This window comes from Octopus sinensis, linkage group LG2 (assembly GCF_006345805.1).
Source record: "Octopus sinensis linkage group LG2, ASM634580v1, whole genome shotgun sequence".
Classification (NCBI taxonomy): domain Eukaryota; kingdom Metazoa; phylum Mollusca; class Cephalopoda; order Octopoda; family Octopodidae; genus Octopus; species Octopus sinensis.
Window position 1 is genome coordinate 49,344,861 of NC_042998.1, and position 25,716 is coordinate 49,370,576.

At 37.4% G+C, this 25,716-nt stretch overlaps 1 protein-coding gene across 1 annotated transcript in view; it reads left to right on the top strand.

Moving 5' to 3' along the window:
• LOC115222978 (coiled-coil domain-containing protein 58) overlaps positions 1 to 25,325 on the top strand; it is a 31,485-nt gene extending 6,160 nt beyond the window's left edge. The window contains exons 2-5 of the mRNA XM_029793404.2: positions 3,072 to 3,197; positions 8,504 to 8,650; positions 16,034 to 16,093; positions 24,768 to 25,325. Of these exons, the coding sequence (XP_029649264.1) occupies positions 3,072 to 3,197; positions 8,504 to 8,650; positions 16,034 to 16,093; positions 24,768 to 24,821 (387 nt within the window). The 3' untranslated portion in view covers positions 24,822 to 25,325. The remainder of the gene's footprint in view (positions 1 to 3,071; positions 3,198 to 8,503; positions 8,651 to 16,033; positions 16,094 to 24,767) is intronic.
• Positions 25,326 to 25,716: the final 391 nt, after the last annotated feature.

Here is a 25,716-nt window from a genome sequence, read left to right on the forward strand (position 1 = left end):
TTGCAGAAATGGAGGACATTACCCATTATCCTTTTCAGGACCTCCAGGACTGGAAACTTGGCCCTATTGTTTTCAACGTAGTAGACTCATTAATGGCACTTAATATCCAAGTGGTGATGCTAAATCTGACTATAGATTAAGTCAACCATTAAAGAACAAGTAAAGTCTCAGACATACTTCTACATGGTTCTATCTGTCAAATTTTACTCTCAAGGCTTTGGTTGACCTGAAGCTGTGGATCAAATTTGAAATTAGTTAAAAATCAGACTACTTAACCATATTGCCATACCTTATAATGAAGTCATACACCATTGGTACAACATCCCTATAAGTTTCTTTGAGATAAATCTCATTAAAGTCTTGGAAAACTGATCTTTCAGCTTTTCAGTTAATTTCTTTACTTTAGTTAAGCTCTGTGAGCAACCTATTAGCAATGGTATTCCATTTGTAACCATCCAATTCCATTTTTGTCTTCTCAAATGTAGTGTATTTAAGTCTACATTTCCAGTTTGTTTTTGTTTTGGTTTTAAGATGTTGAGTGTAATTTGAGGGAGATTTGGCTGCATAGAAGCTTTCTTATTGATTCAAAATACTTATAAGGCAATATATATATATAAAGGATTGTCATGTTTCCTTCAATATAGCCCAGCCTATAATTATCATTCGTGGAATTTTATTTCCTATTCATTTCCATATTCTTAAATTATCATTTGTGGAGTTTTATTTCCTATTCATTCCCATATTAATAAATTTTCATTCCTGGAATTTTATTTTCTGTTCATTTCCATATAAATAAATTGGTCAGAATGAAAAAATGCGAGAATAAATGTTGAAATTATAAAAAAAAAAAAAATTGTGAGAACAAAGAGTGTGCAAATAACTACTGGTGATTAAATAGTGTAATGATTAATAAAGGTAGTAGACAATCTTAGAACGCTAAAGAAGCGAGACTTTCTGTCAAAGTAGTTAGGTGTCTTTGTAATTTATGTTTTAGCAGAAGGAAACAAATTTTACAGATTCATTGAAAATTTGAATAAGAAGGTATATTAAATACAGTTTAAATGAAACACTTGTAAGTTCACAAACTTTTGGAGTTCTTTTAAAATTTGAATTTTCAACTGTTAGCAAATCCTCATTCACATCTAGTTCCAGTGCTGGACATTCAACATCCATGTTAGTGGGGCGCTAAGAGCACCATCTGAGCACGATCGTTGACAGAGCAGCTAACTGGCTTCCGTGCCGGTGGTACGTAAAAGGTACCACTTGAGCGAGATCGTTACCAGCGTCACCTTACTGGCATGTGAAAAAACATTTGAGCAAGGTCGTTGCCAGTACCGCCTGACTGGCCCTCGTGCCAGTGGCACATAAAAGCACCCGCTACACTCTCGGAGTGGGTGGCATTAGGAAGGACAGCCATCTGGTTCGCCAGTCCTCAGTCAATTCGTCCAACACATGCTATCATGGAAAGCAGATGTTAAACGATGATTATGAGCCCCTGAGATAATGTCAAGAGGGTAAATGAGATTCAGTTTATATCTCTTGAAGTAAGCATACAGAGTTAAGGATTTGAATATTGGCATAGCAGAGGAAAAAATATTGAGCTGGATTACCTACTTGCTTTTTGTTCATCTGTTATAATAAATGTAAAATTCTGTCTGTCTGAGACCCCTACATCTCAGTCTAGATTTGCTCTACATAGACATATTATACCTTTTTTGGAATCAGGATGGTCCCAGGATTGAAAATCTGCTCTTCATTTGGTTGTTGAATGTCCAGCATTGGAACCAGGTGTAGATGAGGATTTATTGTTTGCTAACAGTTGAAAATTCAAATTTTAAAAGAACTCCAAAAGTTTGTGAACTTACAAGTGTTTCATTTAAAGTAATACCATATTGGTAGGGTAATAACATATTAACAGGGTAAGAATAAATGATTTATCATTATTGCTCTCCTTAGTTTTGGATCACAGGTCCAATTAGCCCTCTGTAGGAGCTAGCTTAAAAGTTTGCAAGGAATGCGGCTTTTAAGCTGGTTAACAATAAAACTGAGCAGAAAAATGGTAGAGGAAATCAAGATACTCTCCTAATTGCTATCACCTGTATTGACCAGACTATTGAATGTTGTTATACACTACTGATCACAATGCATCTCTAATTCTTTCTTGGTGCTGGTGGCACGTAAAAAGCACCAACCGATTGTGACCGCTGCCAGCCTCCCCTGGCACCTGTGCCGGTGGCACGTAAAAAGCACCCACTACACTCACGGAGTGGCTGGTGTAGAAACACTGCCAGATCAGACTGGAGCCTGGTGCAGCCTCCTGGCTTCCCAGACCCCGGTTGAACCATCCAACCTGTGCTAGCATGGAAAATGGACGTTAAATGATGATGATGATGATTGCACCCTCCTTTTCAATCTTGGTTCAAATCATTTAACTAAATCACTTCTTTATTCTGTTGGCTTCACCATTGTTTTCTGCATTGAACTCTGTTTTTAGTATTAATCTAACTCTTCTATAGTATTCTTTCTTTATTTTCTTTCTCATTTGTGTGTGTTGTATCATATCTAGTTCATTGATTCCTTAATATTTGTATGTCTGGCTTTGGACTAGTTCTCTTATTTCATTGGCTTTATTTAGTGTAATGTTGCTACTCTTAACTAGTTTTCCCCTTTTCGAGGTTGCTTTGGCACATTTTTCTAAGCCAAATTTCATATCTATTTCTTTGGTAAATCCATGTACTGTTTATAGTAGTGTTTCCATCTGTTTATCATTTTAGTGTATAGCTTTAGGTCATCCATATATAAGAAGTGGCTGATTGTTTTGCTGTAGTATTTGTATCCGCATCCAGTAAAGCGATGCAGATAACGATCACGCTTGAATGGTGTTTTTTACGTGCTGATCACTCTCGTATGGTACTCTTAGCGCTCCACTAGCACAGATAATTTCATTTTTCTCTGAAACAACTTATATTTATTAGGTAGAAATTAAAGAGTGACAAATCTTTTAGAATCTGCTTTGATGTTGGATTAATTGTATTAATCTTACACCTAAGGAAAATATTTTCTCATTTCAGGAATCCCTCAAGAAGCTGCGTCTTATTGATGACAGGATTATCCATGCTTTAAATACTACAGTGCCTACAATTACATTTGAAAAAGATACTAATGCAACAAATCAGTGTAAAGTATTATATGAAAATGTAAGTATGTATTAAAATCTTGTTTTGTTTGTTTTTTTAAAAAGCACCCACTACACTCTCGGAGTGGTTGGCGTTAGGAAGGGCATCCAGCTGTAGAAACTCTGCCAGATCAAGACTGGTGCCTGGTGCAGCCATCTGGTTCGCCAGCCCTCAGTCAAAATCGTCCAACCCATGCTAGCATGGAAAGCAGATGTTAAATGATGATGATGATGATGATGGAATGAAGAAATTCTTGATAAATTTTAAATGTGTCTTTTAATTTTTAAATTAAACAAAAATGAGCTAAGAGGGGTCAGTAGAATTTATATGGTCAATGTAGAAAAATACAGGTACATGAAAAATAATCGTACAACATGAAATCTTGATTTATTAAAACTATGTCCACCTATGGGGGATATATCACAATTACTAAATGGAAATTAAGAACAACTTGATTTACGGAGGGGAGATAACCTCACAAATCAAAAATTCTCCAAAGTTGAAATGCCATTAAAAAAAAAAAGGACAGGATTATTGCCTAGAGATAAGGAGACAGATGTGGACATGTTTTTGCCATAATAGGCATCATGAGCATGACATTTGTTCTAACCTATCTTCAAGTGACATAGGCACATACAAAAAGAGTACAATACATTTGTGGTCTTGGTAATTTCATAAATCAAAGGCTGTTTATTTTCTGCTGACTCCAGCCTACGTTTCTGACTCATTCTTAGTTGGCTCATTGCCATAGGTCAACTTTAAGCACCTATTATAAATGAAATTGATGTCTTATCTTATTGTACGCAGGCAAATTAACTTCATTTTGGAGTACTGGCGAATGAACTCCGGTGAATGTGTTATTTAACATAACTTTTTATATATACTGCAAGTTAAGAATTTGCCTGAAAACGTATCATAGTTCACTGTAAGCTTGCACCAGTTATCAGCAAATAAAACTAGTTTGTTCTATGTTGCTCTGCCATGAATCTTGAAAACAAAAACGAGAAAAAAGGTCTTGGAATGGGTGGTAAAAAAATTGTAAAGACTTCTTATTTTAATGAACACTTTTGGGTAAATGTGCCTTAAAAACTAGAAGCTTTAAAAAATAAGTCAGACAAAGCTAGTGATTTTTCAATATATCTTAGACCAATAAAATGGCAAAAATTGCTTTTGTCTAAGGCATAATTAACAGCTTATTTCCCTCGTTTCTGTTTAACTTTGAACAGTTTATTTTTGTCATGAAATACCAAGATAGACTTTATGAACATCATTCATTCTACCATTTATCTGCTTGGCTTCCGACTCTACAGTTTATACACTTATGAATTCTTTATTTATACATATATTAGCACAGGTATAAGTGTGTGGCAAGAAGATTGCTTCCTGACCTCATGGTTTCAGGTTCAGTTTCACTGAATGACACCTTGGGCAAGTGTTTTCTTCTGTAGTTTGGCTGACGGAAACTGAAAGAAGCCTGTCATATGCCTTGACATTGTGTGATAGTTGTAAATGATTACCACTGTCATGCAAGCAGTGTCCTTTCTTTACAATCTTCCATGAAATCCTGTCTAGTCTGGGGAAATATTACTTGGAAACTGGCTAGGGTTCATGACAAGAGCATTCAGCTGTAGAAAGTCCACCTTGACAAATTCCATCCAACCCATAGAAAAGTGGACATTAAGATGATGATGATGACACCTTTTCATTCCATCAGTCCAGTACAAATGTAGAAAAGGAGTTCCTGTTAAATGAGTAATCTACCATCTGAGTTTATTCCATTTTTTTCTTCTTTTATCCCTGAAAATATTTCTAGAAATTATTCCTTGTGAAATATTTCATTTTATAGAAAACTTTTTAAAGTTTTACTTGATGTGCAATAAGTTCCAGTTTTGTTGTTAGGGTTACTTGTAAAGTGTCTTTGTAAGAATGTAATAATGTAACTCAGCGTTTCTCAACCAGGGATCCCTGGAACCTTAGGGTTCTGTAAACAGTTCCTAGGGGTTTCTTGAGAAAGTGTGATACAAGCTAATGCTAATTTCATGGTCATAATATTACTATATATACACAACATATTATTGGTTATTGTAATATTGTAACATAGACATCATCCTATCTAAACTATTATGTTATCAAAAAAATATAACCAAATCATCATCATCATTGTTTAACATCTGCTTTCCATGCTGGCATGGGTTGGACGGTTTGACTCAGGCCTGGCGAGCCAGATGGCTGCACCAGGCTCCAATCTGATTTGGCAGAGTTTCTACAGTTGGATGCCCTTCCTAACGGCAACCACTCTGAGAGTGTAGTGGGTGCTTTTATGTGCCACTGGCACGGGGGCCAGTCAGGTGGTACTAGCAACAGCCATGCTCAAATGGTGTTTTTATGTGCTACCTGCACAGGAGCCAGTCTAGCAGCACTGGCAATGACCTTGCTCAAATGTTGGTGCCAGTAAGGTGACGCTGGTAATGATCACACTCGAATGGTGCATTTTATGTACTACCGGCATGGGAGCCAGTCAGCGGCCTTGGCAATGGTTATGCTCGGATAGTGCTCTTGGTGCTCCACTGGCACGGATGCTACTCATGTGGTGCTGTCATCGAATTTGATTTCGATTTTACTTGCCTCAACAGCTCTTCGCAAGCAGAGGAAAGGTATGCATAAGTGAGCTGGTTACACCACTGCCATAGGCCACAGGTTATGATCTCATTTGGCTTGCAAGGTCTTCTAAAGCACAGCATATTTCCAAAGGTCTCAGTCACTAGTCATTGCCTTGGTGAGGGCTAATGTTTGAAGATTGTGTTTCACCACCTCATCCCAGGTCTTCCTGGGTCAGCCTCTTCCACTGGTTCCTTCAACCGCTTCACACAACTATCCTCATCCATTGCTGATATTTTCAGCTGAGTGTACTGTGGCAACATGAAATGAAGTACCTTTGCTCAAGGATGTAATGTACTACCTAGCCTGCAAATTGAACTTATGCCCTAATGATTGTGAGCCTAATGTCTGGACCACTAAGCCATGTACATTAACTGATCTACCATCTGAGTTTATTCCTATTTTTTTTCTTTTATCCATGAAAATACTTGTAAAAATTATTCCTTCAGAAATATTTCATTTTGCAGAAAATGTTTTTCAAGTTTTACTTGATGTAGAATGGGCAGTGCCAGTTTTGTTGTTGTTGGGGTGGGGTATTCTTGTTGTTGTTGCAAAATGTCTTGGTAATAATAGTTTGCCTCAAGTCTGCTGTTCCATGAGGTTAGCACTTATCTGAATTTTCAAAGCATTTAGGTCAACACTACAATACTCCTCTAGACAAGACAACAGTGTGTTGCTAAGTTTTTAGCTGAGTGTACTGTAGCAACATGAAATGAAGTACCTTGCTCAAGGATGTAATGTGCTGGCTAGTCTGCGAATTGAACTTATGCCCTAATGATTGTGAACCTGATGTCCTAACTACTAAGCCATGTTCTTTAACTGATGCTTAAAATGCATTTATTTCTTAAACTTTATTCAGTCATGTTAGAAATTCCTTGGTTTTCTTTTATTTATTTTTTACTTGTTTTAATCATTGGATTGTGGCCATACTGGGGCACTAACTTGAAGGGTTTAATCAAACAAATTGACCTCAATACTTATTTATTCTATTGGTCTCATTTGCCAAACTTCTGCTACAAGGATGTAAATGAACTAACACCAATTGTCAAGTATTGATGAAGAACAAACGCACGTATATATACATGATGGGCTTCCACACAGTTTCTATCTACCAAATTTACTCACAAGGCATTGGCCAACCCAAGCTGTAGTAAAAGACATTTACCCAAGGTGTCGTGCAGTGGGACTGAACCCAAAACCACAAGGTTGCAAAATGAGTTTCTTAACCCCACAGCCATATATTTTTCCATGCTTGCATGGGGAGACTGGCTTATTTGTTGGGAGAGTAATTTTAGCTGCTGGAAGTCCTTTTTGCTAACCATTTAACTGTGAAGTAAGAGTTAAATGTCAGCAATATATGGTGTCTTGGAATCAGCAATGTTAGGTGTCTGGTTTCAAATTTTGGCACAAGGCCAGCAATTTTGGGGGTGGGGTCTAGTTGATTATATTGGCTCCCTGTGTTCAACTGATGCTTATTTTATCAACTCTGAAAGGATGAAAGGCAAAGTTAATCTTGGCAGAATTTGAGCTCAGAACATACAAACGGACAAAATCCATTTTTCCCAGTGTGTTTCTGCCAGCTTGCCATCTTGTTCCTAATCTATACATAAAAAGCTGAAGTTGTCTGTGCGTGTGTGGCAGGTTTGGTAGCCTTCAACTAACACTATCTCCTCCGAGACCCTGCAGCACAAGTTGACCAAAATTGAAAGTATGATAGAAAAAGGCTTGCTCTTCATTCCGTAGAAGAAAAAATTCAAATTGGACTGTGTTAAGACCAAAAATTATTTACATCAAAAGGGTGCTTTTTTTTTTTCTATGAAAATCCCTATTTTTTACGATTTTTTTTACTGCTGTGTCACCATTTTTCAGTGTATTTCAACCAGAATAATGTTTACTTAAAGAGAATAACAAGCTACATAATGCAAAATTTTTACTTTTCAAAAATTTCAATTCTAAAGGGTTGGAAAGAATTTTTTTGTGATGTCATTGGTTTTGAGCGAACGACGGATTTTCCTGTACTTTTTCTTAGTGAATAGTGTTGCAGTGTTAACTTCTTAATAGATTTTCAGTGCAGTTTGAAACTTGAGCTTCATTTTGCTTTAAATCTACGGGTAATTTTTTTTCTCCATAATCATCATCATCATCATCATTTAGCGTCCGTTTTCCATGCTAGCATGGGTTGGACGGTTCAACTGGGGTCTGTGAAGCTGGAAGGCTTCATCAGGCCCAGTCAGATCTGGCAGTGTTTCTACAGCTGGATGCCCTTCCTAACACCAACCACTCCGTGAGTGTAGTGGGTGCTTTTTACATGCCACCCGCACAGGTGCCAGACAGAGCTGGCAAACGGCCATGAACGGATGGTGCTTTCTAATGTTAATAGAAGGAATATTAACCAACAATACCAACAATTGAAGTCGGCATTACACATTGCAGCACATTCAGAGAAAACTTGAGCATTGCCACACTATACTTTTATTCATAGATTGAAACCATGTCAAAACTTCGTTAACGTGACATCAAAGTCTGCTGGTTTAAGCGCAACTAAAAAACAAACCTGAGCAACGCCGGGCTATACAGCTAGTATATATCAAAATTCAATAAATTTCCAGTTGAAATTTATAGAAAAATAGTTTCTTTTAGCTGATTGTTTTTTTCAAATTTATTTTCAGTTAATACAAGCTCATGATGACAGGAAATCTTCCATTCACAACTGCATCAAGGTGATCTCGGATAATGTGAATATTTTAAAGGACCAGCGTTCAAATAATCCAGATAATTTAAATATATTAAAAGAACTTAGAAGAGTACAAACAAATGTTAGTATCATGATTTTAATTACATTTATTACATTCCTTTTAATTTGTTTTATCTTCCACACTTAGAATTTAAAAAAAAAGCAGGGTGGTTTCAATATGTTTACTCTTTTACTTGTTTCAGTAATTTGACTGGCCATGCTGGAGCACCGTTTTTAGCTGAGCAAATCAACCCGGGACTTATTCTTTGGAAGCCTAGTACTTATTCTCTCGGTTGCTTTTGCTGAACCACTAAGTTACGGGGATGTAAACACACCACCATCAGTTGTCAAGGATGTTGGGGAGATCAAACACAAACATATACACACACACACATACATATATATATATATATATACATATATACGACGGGCTTCTTTCAGTTTCCGTTTACCAAATCCACTCACAAGGCTTTGCTCGGCCCGAGGCTCTAGTAGAAGACACTTGCCTAAGGTGCCATGCTGTGGGAATGAACCCGGAACCATGTGGTTGGTAAGTAAGCTACTTACCACACAGCCACTCCTGTTTAAGAATTTATTTTTGTTAACTTTTTCAGATATTTGAAAATTATTATTGTGTCTATTTTTATATGATAGTTTTGTTCATACAAGGGCATGGCTGTGTGGTTAAGAAGCTTGTTTTGCAACTATGTGGTTTTAGGTTCAGTCTCACTACATGATATTTTGGTTAACATGTGGCTATAGTGGAAGGCACTTGCCGAAAGTGCCACACATTTGGACTGGCCCCAGAACCATATGGTTGTAAAGTGAACTTCTTAACCATGCAGTCATAGCTTTGTATATTTTATCATCATTATGTTCACATGTTTTTCCATTCTTGCATGGGTTAAATGAGTTTTCTCCAATACAAGTCCTCACTACATCTTGCATTCCTTTGCTCTCTCCTTAGTGAGGTCAGATCTTCCCTAGACTTCCTTTCTAGTACTGTCTCCTTCATTTGAATTTCCTGGAACATTTTTACCCAGCTGTCATCATCCATTACCAGTGCAATCTCTCCCTTGCATACTGTATCTAATTCTCTTATACAGTTTTTCTCTCAACTCACCTGTATTCCGTTATTCATGTTTTTTAACATTAAACATCTGGCAGAGCATGCTTACTTCATTTCTTTGCAGCCTCGCACATTTGCATTTAATGCATGTTTCTCTACAATGCCATACCATACATCATATATAAAACCATCTGTACAATCTACCCTTTGCAAACAAAGGGAAAATCTCTTTGTTGGTAGCTGAGACAATAGCTCTCTGAATTTTATATGCACTTTCCTTTTTCTTCTATGCTTTCAAAGCAACCTCCTCTACTGCTGATGATGAGCTTACTTGGGTAATAGAAACTATCAACTATGTTTGAGGTTTTTTATTTCACAAGTACTCTCTCTTTCACTGTGTGTGGGTGTGTGTGTGTGCGCGCATATGAAAGTGAGTTTGGAGGAATGTTATCCGAGCAGATACCGTATTGGCTCTCAGTTAAGTTGCAGTTAATGGCTAACCACTTCAATCAGTATTTAACTTCTGTGATTACTATTTGTTGCTAGTCACTCCATGAATTCTTCTGATGGGTTATTGGGTTATTTTGTGTATGCTTCACTGGATTGTAAAAATTGTCTGGAGTGTATATATATATATATATATATATATATATATAGGGAGAATTCACAAAAAAAAACAAAAGACGAAGACAGGTGGTGTAGACAACAAACAGATGTATTAGTATAATGCTCGGGAAGTGAAAAAGTCTTTAACGTTTCGAGCCTACGCTCTTCCACAGAAAGGAACACAGAATGAAACAAGGAGAGAAAATAATGTGTAGTGGCTAGAGATCTATCATGGCGAATATATATATATATGTTACTCATGGTTGCAGATGCATCCTTGCATTATTATCAGTGCAGCTTCATCAGAGTCCATCCATTTGGTCATCCTGGAAGTTAGCTGAGTGAAGTAAATTTTTGTTAGTTAATGTTCTGCAGGAGGTGGGAGGGTTTTATTTATAGTCATAAGACTCTGAAGTAGGAAAATTTAATTATGTCATTCTCTTTTGAATAAGTATGAATAATATTGAATGGGAAGAGGTTAGCAATCTGAAGACATTAGCATTGTATAGGGCAGGGGTCGGCAAACAAGGGTAAAAATGAAATTCTTGTGGGTCAAGAAGATTCATTAGACATAAGTAAAATTATATTAAGAAAACGTGTCCCTTGTTACGGCAGAAATGTTTCTTTTGGCATGAGGTGGGAGTCAAAAAGTTGCTGTCTTTTGCAACAACCTACCTTTGCAAACAAGGATTTTCCACTCTAATGAATGTAAAAACAAAGAGTAATTGACTGGACCCTGAAGACTGTATCCAAATTGCTCTGGCATCAAAATGCCCCAATTTTGATGTAATTGTAACAGAGATGGAACATCATTTTTCCAAAACCTGAAGTGAAAAAGTTTCTAGAAAAGTTTTTTTTGTTTCATAATGAGGGTGTTGTGTCTGGGCACTTGAGAGAATCCATGTGCTCTTAGTGCTTCTTGTTCCTGCTCATCTGCCACATACAAAGACGACTTTATCTGTTAATCTACCTGTGATTCCACTGCACCGCTTATGTGTCCATAGTTTACACTGGGTGCAGCGAATGGAATTTCTTCCAACTCCTTTCCTACATATTGAGCAGGGTCATTTACCTGATTGAAAGAGAGTTTTATCTTCATTTTTACTAACAACAACTTTGGTCCAGGTTTTATTTCCATACCTGGAATTTCTTCTCCAATTCTGCTAAAGATTTTGCAATAAAAAAGCAAGGTCATCAGCTTATAGCAGTTCCCACGGGCACTCAGTTTTGAATTTCTCTATTATGGCCTGGAGGACTATAATGATTAAGAGTGGGCTGAGAACTGAGCCCTGGTGAACCCCTACCTGTATGCTAAATTCATCACTGTATTTATGGCTGACTCACCTTACTGACAACACCACTGTACATGACTTGTACAGCTCTAACAAGCTACTCCTAACTTCCTTAGAGACCACCATATAACAGAGTGGGGAACTCTGTTGAAAGCTTTCTCCAGGTCGACAAAGGCTAAGTACAATGAATTACTTTTGGCCAAGTACTTTCCCTGCAGCTATCTCACTAGAAAGATGGCATCTGTGGTACTCTTCTCAGGTACAAAACCAAACTGCATCTCATCTAGTTTAATTCTATTTCTAATCAATTGAGCTATAACTTTCATGATTTGGTCTAGCAATTTAAATACCTCTGTTTCTATCTAGGGCATTACCTTTACCCTTATACCAGCTAACTACAACACTACTACACCAGTCATTGGGGATGGTGCCTTCCTGAATAACCTGATTAACTATACAGGTGATTGTATTCTCCATATAAATAGATTCATTAAACCTTTTTAATTCAAGGAATCTAAGATTTTCTTCCTTTCAAATCAAGGTGGGTAATGTCGGCGTAAATAAATACATTTTGTGGTAATTGGTTAAAAAAAGTTCCCTGATCCCCTGTTGTAGGGTATGCTGAGTGTGCAAATGACTCAGGGTGGCTACTCTTTGTCTATATAATCCTCACTGTTCCTCTGTCTTCTAGCTTAGACATGGTTTTGTATATTGTTGTTGCATGCATGTTTTTAGCCATAGATCTTCTCTTACCCATTAATCCTACTGCATATTCATTTTAGAATCTGTTATGTTTATTTTAAATGGGACACACAAAATATTCATTAGCATACTCCCATTATAATACTTATGTGTGTAGTCTAGCGTGTGTTAGGTGTGGCTCTCTGTAAGTTCTGCCCTTTTTACAACTTTGTAACATTTGATATGTGTATTCATTCCACTTTAGTTTTTGTAAGCCTATTCTTTGTAAGCCTATTCTTTGTAAGCCTAGTACTTATTCTATCGGCCTCTTTTGCTGAACCACTAAGTTACGGGGACGTAAACACACCACCATCGGTTGCATATATGTATGTGTGTGTATATGTTTTTGTGTCTGTGTTTGTCCCCACAACATCGCTTGACAACCGATGGTGGTGTATTTACGTCCCCGTAACTTAGCGGTTCAGCAAAAGAGACCGATAGAATAAGTACTAGGCTTACAAAGAATAAGTCATGGGGTCGATTATATATGCACATATATATATATATATATATATATATATATATATATATACATACATACATACATACATACACATATATGACGGGCTTTTTTCAGTTTCCGTCTACCAAATCCACTCACAAGGCTTTGGTGGGCCCAAGGCTATAGTAGAAGACACTTGCCCAAGGTGCCATGCAGTGGGACTGAACCCGGAACTATGTGGTTCGTAAGCAAGCTACTTACCACACAGCCACTCCTACGCCTATTTAGAATGATAATAAACAGTGTGTTCTATTTGTAGTTTCTGCAAATATCTGGAAGAAATTCTGGTGCAGTCATTCATAGTACTCTATAACTGATTATTTCCCTTGGTGCTTGTAGCAACGACTTTTTCTCTCTTTCTGAGCGAGATTCATTCTATGGACTAATTCAGAAAGTCTCTTAAGCAGTTAAATAATATACATACCGTTTTTACTATGTTTATTTTGTTTTTATACATTTTTTATAGTATCTTTGCTGGAACGTGATTGTTGAATGATAATTCTTGTGTGTACATTTAGACGTATGATTGCTATTGGTGAAGCTGCTGTACTTAGTAGTATTATCAGTTATGATATACAGAGCAAACATAAGGGAAATATGATAAACATGCAATTCATACCATGTGTTCATCAATATATATTGTTTGTTCCTTCTCGAGCCACGCCTGGCTCATAAGGGCTTGTTTCCCGGTTTCCTTGGCATATAGGTTCCCACCTGGACGGGACGCAAGTGAGCTGCAAGATGCAGGAGGATAGAGTGAGAGAAAGTTGTGGCGAAAGAGTCAGCAGAAGTTCGCCATTCCTTTCTGCCAGAGCCGCGTGGAGCTTAGGTGTTTCGCTCATAAACACACACACTGCCCGGTGTGAGATTCGAATCCGCGATCCCTCAACTGCAAGTCCACTGCTCTAACCACTAGGCCATGTGCCTCCACTAGGTCAATATATAAAGTATATTAAATACACGAAGTACAAAAATAACTCAAAATGGTCAGTACCATCAATCAGGACAAATAAAAGAATTAAATACCATATAAGATAGATTACACTTTTACTCTTTTACTTGTTTCAGTCATTTGACTGTGGCCATGCTGGAGCACTGCCTTTAGTCGAGCAAATTGAACCCAGGACTTATTCTTTATAAGCCTAGTACTTATTCTATCTGTCTCTTTTGAGTGTTCCAGGCATTGTAATGGAAAGGTGGGAAGAAATTCTAGTATGTGTTAAGGAAAGGGTTGATAAAAAGTGCATTAGGGATAAACTAATGAAGGAACCCTGTAGGATGGGAGCTGTGTGTAACAGGAATGCCTGCAGGTTACTGCATATACGTGCATTCATACAAGAGCATACATAAGCATACAGGCTCATAGAAATATGACCAAGCATGTACAGGATGGTTAGAGTATGAGGTAAGTAAATAAAGGGTAGAAAGTAAGTTGGGGTGGGGGACAAGATGGTTTGGTTATGAAATCTTTAAGAAATTGGGTTACAAAATTGAAAGTTACGTCCCTTGCATTTACCAAGTTTTGAATTAAACATACAGGCGTGACTGTGTGATAAAAAGTTTGCTTCTTAACCGCATGGTACCTGGTTCAGTCTTACTGCATGACACTTTGGGCAAGTGTCTTCTGCTATAGCCCCTGTCCGATCAAAGCTTTGGGAGTGCATTTGGTAGATAGAAACTGCAAGAAGCCCATTGTGTGTGTTTTGTGTGTTTGTGTAAATATATATATTTTATTCTTTTACTTGTTTCAGTCATTTGACTGCGGCCAGGTTGGAGCACCGCCTTTAGTCAAACCAATTGACCCCAAGACTTATTCTTTGGAAGCCTAGTACTTATTCTATCGGTCTCTTTTGCCGAACTGTTAAATTATGGGGATGTAAACACACCAACATTAGTTGCCAAGCGACGGTAGGGAGGGAACAAACACAGACACACAAATACATACATACATACATATATATATATGCATATATATATATGATGGGCTTCCTTCAGTTTCCATCGGGTGTGCATATATATATGTACAATGGGCTTCTTTCAGTTTCCATCTACCAAATCCACTCACAAGGCTTTGGTCAGCCCAAGGCTATAGTAGAAGACACTTGCCCAAGGTGTCACACAGTGGGACTGAACCTGGAACCATGTGATTGGGAAGCAAGCTTCTTACCACACAGCCATACCTGCACTTCTATACACACACACATACGAGGGGGTGCTGAAAAGTTTCTGGATTTAGGTAAAACAAAATACAGGAGTATCAGTTAATTATGATTTTATTCAACATATTCCCACCTGATTGGCACTTGTGCTAGTGGAACGTTAAAAGCACATCCGAGCGTGAGCGTTGCCAGGGCCATGGATTGGCTCCTGTGCCGGTGGTATGTAAAAAGCACCATTCAAACGTGATTGTTGTCAGTGTTGCCTTACCGGCAATGTGTTGGAGGCAAGTGAAAAACAACATTCGAGCATGGTCGTTGCCAGTGCTGCCAGACTGGCTCCCGTGCAGGTAGCAACGTGAAAAACACCTTTTGAGCGTGGTTGTTGCCAGAACCGTCTGACTGGCCCTCATGCCGGTGGCACGTAAGAGCACCCACTACACTCTTGGAGTGGTTGGCGTTAGGAAAGGCATCCAGCTGTAGAAACTTTGCCAGATCAGATTGGAGCCTGGTGCAGCCTTCTGGCTCACCACTCCTCAGTCAAACTGTCCAACCCATGTCAGCATGGAAAGTGGATGTTAAACGATGACGATGATGGTGATGATGATTCCTCTCACAGATTCACACACTTATGCAGCAGTCATTCAGTTTTTGTAAACCCTATAAAAAAACTAGGATGGATGTGCCTCCAGCCAGGCCTTTTTGATACCCCAAAAAGCCAAGAACTAGAGTTCCTTCTAGTACCATCTGACTATGCTTTACCAACACAGACTAAAGCAAGATTTTTCCAGGTGCAAATCTGTGGTCTCATTAAGAAGATGGACATGTTGCTGCCATAGAAGCATAAAGCATTTGTGATAGAATGGTTAAACCCCACAAAAGCTATTCTGACTGATTCATGACTATAACTGTTCAACCATGAAAAAAAAAAGGCTTTAGAAAAAAGCTGATACTAATCTTGTTCATTTCAAATCTGTAAATTTAATTTACTGTTGTTTTTCAGCATATCTGTCTGTCTGTTTCTGTCTGCCACTCTCTCTCTCTCACACACAGATACACAATGTGCACATTTGTTATTTATTTCTTTATTTCTGTTTAGCTTCGTCTGTTGCAAAGTGAATTGACTGTTGAAGAAGTAGTAAGAGACAGAAGTTTAAAGGTAAGTTTTACACTGGATTCTTTTGCAGCTCACACACAGTTTATTGTAATCATCATCATTGTTTAATGTCCACTTTCCATGCTAGCATGGGTTGGACGATTGGACTGAGGTCTGGCGAACCAAATGGCTGCACCAGACTCCAATCTGATCTGGCAGAGTTTCTACAGCCGGATGCCCTTCCTAACACCAACCACTCCGATAGTGTAGTAGGTGCTTTTATATGCCACTGGCACGAGGGCCAGTTAGGTGGTACTGGCAACAGCTACCCTCAAATGGTACTTTTTATGTGCCACCTGCACAGGAGCCAGTCCAGTGGCACTGGCAATGACCTTGCTCGAATGTTTTTTCACGTGCCACCAGCACAAGTGCTAGTAAGGTGACGCAGGTAACGATCATGCTCGAATGGTGTTTTTAACGTGCCAGTCGGCACGGAGGCCAGCTTGTTGCTCTGGCAACGATCTCACTCGTATGGTACTCTTAGCGCTCCACTAGCAACGGATGTCAATCATCGAATTTGATTTCGATTTCACTTGCCTCAACAGGTCTTCGCAAGCAGAGTTAAGTGTCCATAAATGGACTGGTTATACCCCTGGCATAGGCCACAAGGTTATGGTCTCACTTGCGCTTGCCGAGTCTTAAAGATTAAAAAGAATATTTAATGAAATAGTCGTTATGTTGTTGTTTTAAACTTTCCAACTTTGACCATCCTATCATTTTTCTTATGTGTAAGAAACAGTATCACATCCAATATGTTTTTCTATGATGATAGAATATGGTTTGGTAGAGATATTTGACTGTTACTTTTTGCAAGTCAAGTGGTTATTTACAGAATCCCTTGTTGGCTTGTGGTTTGAAACACTAAATATTGTCATCATTATCATCATTTAGTGTCTGTTTTATATGCTGGCATGGATTGTATGGTGTGACGAACTGGTATGCCAAAGAGCTATACCAAGGTCCAGTCTGATTTCGGCTTGGTTTTTACAGCTGGATGCCCTTTCTAATGTCAACCACTCCAAGAGTGTAGTGGGTGCCTTTTATGTATCACCATCACCGATGCCTTTTACATGTCGCCGTCACGGGTGCCCCTTACGTGTCACTGTCATGGGTGGCCTTTACGTGTCGCCGTTACGGGTGCCCCTTACGTGTCGCCGTCACGGTGCCCTTTACGTGTCGCCGTCACGGGTGCCCTTTACGTGTCGCTGTCACGGGTGCCCTTTACGTGTCACTGTCATGGGTGCCCTTTACGTGTCGCTGTCACGGGTGCCCTTTATATGTCGCCGTCACAGGTGCCCTTTACGTGTCGCCGTCACGGGTGCCCTTTACGTGTCGCTGTCACGGGTGCCCTTTGCGTGTCACCGTCACGGGTGCCCTTTGCGTGTCGCCGTCACGAGTGCCCTTGCGTGTCGCCGTCTCAGGTGCCCTTTACATGTCACCGTCACAGGTGCCATCACAGGTGCCTTTTATGTCTCACCATCACAGGTGCCTTTTATGTGTCACCGGGTGTCTTATAGAAAAAAGTTGTCCTCTTATTCACTATCAGTAATCAAAGTATCTGTTTTACTATACTTTCATATATTGAATGAGTTTGTTGTAAATTGTCTTTTGCCAATCCCTCTGTGTCCTAAATCTGTCAGCTAAATTTGGATTACTGGCATACTCAGTAATCATCTATCATCAACCCCCTTAACATTTTCTACTTTCTGTCTATTTCACTCTCTCTCTTTTCACATCACACATGCATTTATGTAATCATTATATGATAAATGAATGACTCATCATCACACTGCATCCTGTTTTTAAGTCAATGTAATTATCTATCATATTTAGTGTCATGGTAGATGCGACTACATGTGGAAAGCATACTCCTGATTTTAGAAATGTAATTCTAGGAAATAAATTTTTTATACTTATGAAAGCCACATGGGGAGCACATGCTAAATGCTTGTCATCACAAGACTGGTGAGCAAACAAGTGGAGCACATGTGTCCATAGTTGAATGAAATCTTCAGACACTTGCCTTTTATATAGTGGTTTACTACTAGGCTTTATTGTAGTATGCTCTTTGCTTTAACTGTCCTGCAATTAGGCTTTATGCTTTAACTGTTCTATGTTTAATTGTCCTTTACATTTTGCTTTAATTGTGCTGCAATTATTCGTGTAGCATACCATAGTGATTATGCTGCACCCAATATTGTTGATCTCCTACCAGCCGGTTGTTTGCAGTACTATCCATAGCATCAGTGATACCATATATTTCATGAGGACTTCCGTTTTAATATGAGACCACAACTTCAAGCATCCATTCACATACTTCAGCTATTGGTTTCGAATTTTGGGACAAGGCCAGCAATTTCACTGGGAGGGGTCAAGTTAATTACTTTGACCCCTCTGGTACTTATTTTAGTGACCTGAAAAGGATGAAAGGCAAAGTCAACCTCAGTGAAATTTGAACTCAGAACATAAAGACAGATAAAATGCCACTAAGCATTTTGCCCAGCATGCTAACAATTCTGCCAGCTGGCCACTTTAGATAATCAGATTCATGGTATACTTTCCCTCCACCATCCATTTATTTCCTTGCTCCTTCTTGTTATTTTTAAAAGGTTTAACTAGGAAGTTAGACCTCTTGGAATTACTGCCAGATGTGTGTTTAGTCTCTTTGTTAACATTTTGGTGTTTTCAAACCTTTAAGCACCAAACTGATCCCATACAAGCAGTGATTAATTTGTTTTATAAGAGGCCATCAAATCAAGATGCTTGGATCACACTTTTTCTAAGTGTACCATGACACCTTCATTATTCATCCATCAATTAGGTTTGTAGAATGACATGAATTCAATTTAGCAGTTTTTCCTTTAATGTTTTTTCATGAAAATTAACAGAGGTGGAAGTTTGGCCCCATTAACTAAAACTGCTGTGTAGTGAATCTTTTCTTGTCCAGTAGTTTTACTAGTTATTGATTTCATCTTTTAACATTTACATTTTTATAAGACAGCATATGAAAAGCCAAAGGGTTTTTTATCCATATTTCCAATCTGACAACATTATTAGTAAATTTATCGAATTTTGATATTTTCTCTTCGTAATCTGCAGGCATTTTCTGAGCTAACTTTGGTTCTGTTGACAAATTTAATCCATTTCGTTTCATGAAATGAAGCATCATTGAGCAGTTCCTTTGAAATCTTTCACTTCTGTGTTTGCTGCTAACTTTCTTGCTTCCAAAATGATAGTCGCAGCATATTCCAAGTTTTAAGAATGGCCATTTTGCTAGTGCTGTACAAAGATTATGCTTATTTTTTTTTCATTGAATTTTCAATTTTCGTCCTGGCAAATCATCTGCTCAGTTGGTGGAAGTCTGGAGTATCTTTTTGCTTTCTTGTTTCTATATTCTATGGCATATTGCACAACTTTGAGTTTAAATGTGATATATTTATGTCTCCTGCCATATATGAGGGCAATAATTTGTGAAACTGAAAATGGCTAGTGAATGAATGAACAATGTTCTAGACTCTCGAATGTGAAAAATCAAAAATAATTCCTATTTATTGTGATGAGAAGTCTACCTATTTCTCAATAAATGGCATTATCACTCCACTGCCAGTAGTAAGCAAACAGTACACCATCACTGGTAGTGTATCTGTAGCTAAGTTTTAAAAAACTATTTTATATTAGGCATAGCTGTGTGGTAAAAAGCTTGCTTCCCAACCACGCAGTTCCAGGTTCAGTGCTACTGCATGGCACCTTGGGTAAGGCTTCTAATATAGCCTTGAGCTGAGCAAAGCCTTGTTAGTGGATTTGGCAGACGGAAACTGAAAGAAGCCTGTCATATGTGTGTGTTTGTCCTTCACCAGTGCTTCACAACTGGTGTTGGTGTGTTTTCATTCTCCATAACCTAGCGGTTTGGCAAAAGAGTTCGATAGAATAAGTACCATGCATAAAAAAAAGTATCAGGGTTGATCCTTCAAAGCGGCGCCCCTGTGTGACTGCAGTCTAATGACTGAAACAGCCAGAAAAAAAATATATATTTGCTGAATAACTGTATTTATATCAGCAATATTAGTTAAATGAAATATTTCATTATAAACGAAACTTACTGCTGCTAAGTAATGTACCAAGTCTTTGCAAGGGCTAATCTCAGTTAATCCTAAGCAAATGCCGTAACAGCTTCTCAACTATCACTATAGGAGAGACACCATAATTTTGAAGGCTATAATTTTTACGTCTTCCATGCCACAGAACAACGTTAATTTAAACTTCGGAGTTGTCTCCCCTGCCTACATCGTGCTCAATCATTCGCATTGATCTTTTTCCCCTTTATATTTTAAAATAGTCTGTTTTCATTGATGGATTATATATTACACTAAGCACAGAAGAAAGCTTGAATGGAAATAATCTAAATGTGGATTAAGCTGAGGCAATGACTAAGTAATATATAACAAAATGGATGCTAACATACTAAATGTAGTGAATCAAGAAAGTTTAATTAAGTAAAATACATTTTCAGTCCCAATGTTTGATACCTTGGGGAAGTGTCTTCTATTATAGCCCTGAGCCGACCAAGGCCTTGTGAGTGGATTTTGGTAGACAGAAATTAAAAGAAGCCCAGCATATATATCATCATCATCATCATCATCATTTAACTTCTGTTTTCTGTGCTAGCAGGGGTTGTATGGTTTGACAGAAGCTAACCAGCTGAAGGGCTGTTCAGACTCCATGTCTGTTTTGGCATGGTTTCTGTGGCTGGATACCCCTCCTAATGCTAACCATTTCACAGAGTGTACTGGGTGCTTTTACGCAGCATCGGCACAGGTACTTTTTATGTGGCACCGACACCTACGAGCTCACAAAATTAGGGATGCTCAGCTGGAGAGGGTTCCAGAAGAATGAGCCTGTTTTGCAAGGGAAACCATGCTTAGAAAGAGAAAGAGAGAGCGAAGAGAGAGGGGGAGGGGGGTTCAGTCGAACAAATCGACCCCAGTATTTATTTTTTAAGCCTGGTACTTATTCTGTCAGTCTCTTACCGAATTGCTCAATTAGAGGGATGTAAACAAAACAACACTGATTGTCAAGTGGTGGTGGTGGTGGTGGTGGACACAACACAAACACAGATACACACAGTTTACTGATATCATCTTTCATCACTTTTTCCCATGTCTTTCTTGGTTGTCTTCTCTCATTGATTCCTTCCAATTGGATTGCTTGGTCCTTTTTTTTTTTTATCCAACTGTCATCGTCCACACATACAAACCCATTTGTCTGAGCTGATATCTTTTCCCTAGCACACCACATCTAATTTCTCTTATACCCCGTTTTCCATCTTTGCTCAGTAGTTCATGCACACTAATATTTACATACCCAACACAATGTACCCGTGTCATTTCCTTCAAGCCTTTGCACATGTCCCTCACTCAGTACCCATGTTTCATCACAAACATCATACAATTTACCGTTCACTTGTAGAAAGAATTTCTTTGCTGCCAACAGAAATATTAGTATCTTAAACTTTCCCCACCTAATTCTTACTGTGATTGTTATGCCTTCAGAACACCTCCTTTTCCAATTTATTTATTTTAAACTCTGAGATTATCTTTAAAAATTTTACTAGCAGTATTGCCCGACGTTGCTCGGGTTTGTTTCGACCCTTTAGAATTGGAATTTTTGAAAAGTAAAAATTTTGTATTATATAGCTTGTTATTCTCTTTAAGTGAGCATTTTTCTGGTTGAAATACACCGAAAAATGGCGACACAGCAGTAAAAAAATTGTAAAAAATAGGGATTTTCATAGAAAAAAAGCACCTTTTTGATGTAAATAATTTTTGGTCTTAACATGGTCTGATTTAAATTTTATCTTCCACGGAATGAAGAGCAAGCCTTCTTCTATCATACTCTCAATTTTGGTCAACTTGCGCCACAGGGTCTCGAAGGTGATAGTGTTAGTTGAAGGCTATGAAACCTGCCACACACAGACAACTTCAGCTTTATATATATAGATTTCATGTGTAAAGCAAGTTCTTATCAAGTTTCCTTTTATAATTTTTGTTTTTGTTCGGTTTATATGTACTGAATTTAGAAATATGTATAAATTACTGAAATATTATATTAGTTAGTAATATTACAAATTAATATTAATTAATAAATATTTTTAATTAGTAGAACTACTAATTAGTAATATTTTTAATGAGTACCATTATTTATTTTCAGCTTCAGGTATGATATACTGAATAAATTCTTTTCTACTCTAGGCACAAGGCCCAAAATTTTTGGGTAAGTGGGGTAGTATATTAGATCAACCCCAGTACACAACTGGTGCTTAATTTATCGACTCCGAAAAGATGAAAGGCAAAGTCAACCTTGGTGGAATTTGAACTCAGAACATAAAGACAGTCATAATACCGCTAAGCATTTCGCTTGGCATGCTAACATTTGTGCCAGCTTGCCGCCTTCCATACTGAGTAAATTATGTCAAAGATTGGCTTGACTGCATCTGCTTAAGATTAGGTAAATTTAAAGGAACAACTAGAGTGTATAAAAGATATATTTAAGTTTAATCTATCCAAATGAAGTATAACATTTGCATAACAGTCATATTTAGAAGGAAACTTAAAATGATAATAAAATGTTTCTTTAAGTATTTAATTAAACAAATGTTAGGGCTGTTAGATTAACCCTTTAGTGTTTAAATTATTCTGTTAAATGTAATACTTCTTCATTCAAATTCATCATCATCAACTTGAATTAATTATGCATTATCTTATAGCTTTGAGGTTTCAATAATGTCACTATTTATTTTTAGAGTGTCAATGTAGGGTAGGTGTGAAAGGTTAGATATCGCCAGTTTGAATATAAAACATGTAGAATATTTGAGCCGGATATGGCCAGTTTAAACACTAAAGAGTTTAGTTATTACTGGTAAATATTTTGTTTATTCCATGGTACAATATCTCTTAATCAACTTGATATAGCATTCTACTACCACAGACTCTACTAAAACAGGAACTGACTATTTATAGAGAATAACAACTAATATTCATTGGCCATTTTTCTGAATAGACTCTGGACTTGGGAGAATTTTTTCTACTGTGGTAGCTGTGGCAGTAATTAGTTGATTCTGGTGATGGACTACTTGTAGTGCATTCTTCTTCTGAGTGTAAATTTGATGGTAAAAGTGATAGAGAAGGCATTGGATATAGCAGCTGAAGAGCTGCTTGTCATATCATGAGCTGGTGGGGGTGGAGAGAGTGTCAAATACCTTTCTGTTTTACTTTATGTAATCACTTTTATTTTTTATCCTGTTGGAATAAAAATGATTGTGTAATATGGCATAGGTGATTATATATGTCTGGTTTTTGTTCCTTTGATAAACTAGTGAGTTTAAGGTGCCAGGATCAAGGCATTTAAGGCATAAAGTTACTGATTTACTTAATGACTTGATGAGAGGCTGATTGATAAAAGTCTTCAATTTTATTGGAAGTTGGTTTTCCTTGAGAAGTAGACACAAACAAGCAGAGCTGATTTTAAGGTGAGGGCATTAACTCATTCTTAAGGGCTAGATTGTTTCTGTTGGGGGTACAGAACAATGTCTCGTGTATGGAAACTTATCCTTTAGCTATGTTCAACTTCTCTAGTACCGCTCTAACAAAGGAATTGACGAATAGATACATGCTAAGCCCAAAATCTATAACAACAACAAAAAAAAATTCAACCCTTGAAGAGGCTGTAAAGAAAGTAAGCAACTGTAACTGGAATAACCATGTAGAAACCGGTGAAGGTGCATGGCTCAGTGGTTAGAGTGTCGAGCTCACAACCATGAGGTTGTGAGTTCAATTCCTGGGCTGGGCTGCATGTTGTATGCTTGAGCAAGATACTATTTTGTGTTACTCCAGTTCACTCAACTGTAGAAATGAATTGCAACATCACCGGTGCTAAACTGTATTGGTCTTTGCCTTTGCCTTGGACAACATTGGTGGCATGGAGAGGGGAGGCTGGTATGCATGGGTGACTGCTGGTCTTCCATAAGCAACCTTACCCAGACTTGTGTCTTGGAGGGGAACTTTCTAGGTGCAATCCTATGGTCATTACTATATTGAAAGGTGTCTTTACACTAACCATGCACTATATATAACTTTGCAATAAACAACATGAGACTTAGTAAAAATCTCAGAAGGATGATGAATTGCCCTAAAGTATTTGTATTTTAGTAAATAACTAAAGTCTGTTGGCTGCTATAAAGGTTTACTGTAAGCTACAGATTCGTGAAGCTCTATTTTAAACTACAGTAGCAGACAAGAACATGTTTCAGTTAGACCACGTTCACATTACTTTCTAATAATTTAATGTTCATTGAAATGTATTTTCAAAATTAATTATTAACCCTTTAGCATTCAAATCGCTCTGTCAAATATAATGCTTATTCATTCACATTGTTTTGAATTATTCATGCTTTGAGATTTCAATGGTGTGATTGTGTTATTTTACAATGACATTGTAGGATAGGTTTGAGAAGCTGGATATGACCAGTTTGACCATAAAACAAATAGACTATTTGGGCCACATATGGCTGGTTTAAAGGCAAAAGGGTTAATCACATCTCTTTTTTTTTTTTTTTGAAATATTTTACTTATTTGTTTTTTTATATTCTATTTATTTGCTTTTTTTTCTTCATATTTTGCAGGTTTTTTATGAAAGATGTCGAATTGCTTACAAACCACCAAAGCATCTCACATGATAGTTCCTGTTGTTCTTTATATTATACTTAGAATTAGATTCTGTGTATGATTACATTGGTGTGCATTTTGAGAACTTTTTTTCATGGAAGTGTATCCACCTAGTAAAATTCAATATGCTTTCTTTCAATTTTTTTATTTTTGGATTTTGTTCTTATCGTTATTAGATTTTTTAAAAATAAAAGTAGTTATAAAAATATTTTTTCAACAGAAAGGAAAAACAATAAAAATTTAATTTTTTTACAGACATATCTTTGATTTTCATACATATTCTTCATGTGGGTCATCTTGATTCAAACATTATACAAGTATAATTTACCATCATACTAATGTTACACTGGCTTTAATATTGTTCTTCTGTTAACATAATGTCTTTGTTGAAAATGTTTACCTTGTTCTTCACTATGTATATTTGAAACCGTTTTCTGGGAAAAAACCCAAGAGAATGTGAAAGGTGATATTTTATTCTTATTTTACATCTGAGCTACTAAAAGGTGTTTATCCTACTGCTGTTTGTTACCGATTGCTTTTACATTTACAATATTGATATAAGCCTTTAGCATTCAGAGTATTCTGTCAAATGCTTGTATAACCACATTATTATAAATCACTCATGTATTATCTTGTAGCTTTCCGATTTCATTGATGTAACTGTTTATGTTTAGAAAGACAATGCTAGGTAGGTGTGAGAGGCTGGATCTGGCCAGTTTGAACACAAAACGGAAGAATATTTGGGCCAGATATGGCTGGTTAATGTTTACCAAGTTTATAATGGAACTGAGAATAATGTTCTTAAATGTCATCATTCATCAGTTCTCTAATTTGTGGTCCAAAAACAATGTCTGTTTTTAATTTTGCTTAAATTACAGCTGGAAATTAATGACAAAGATATTTGAA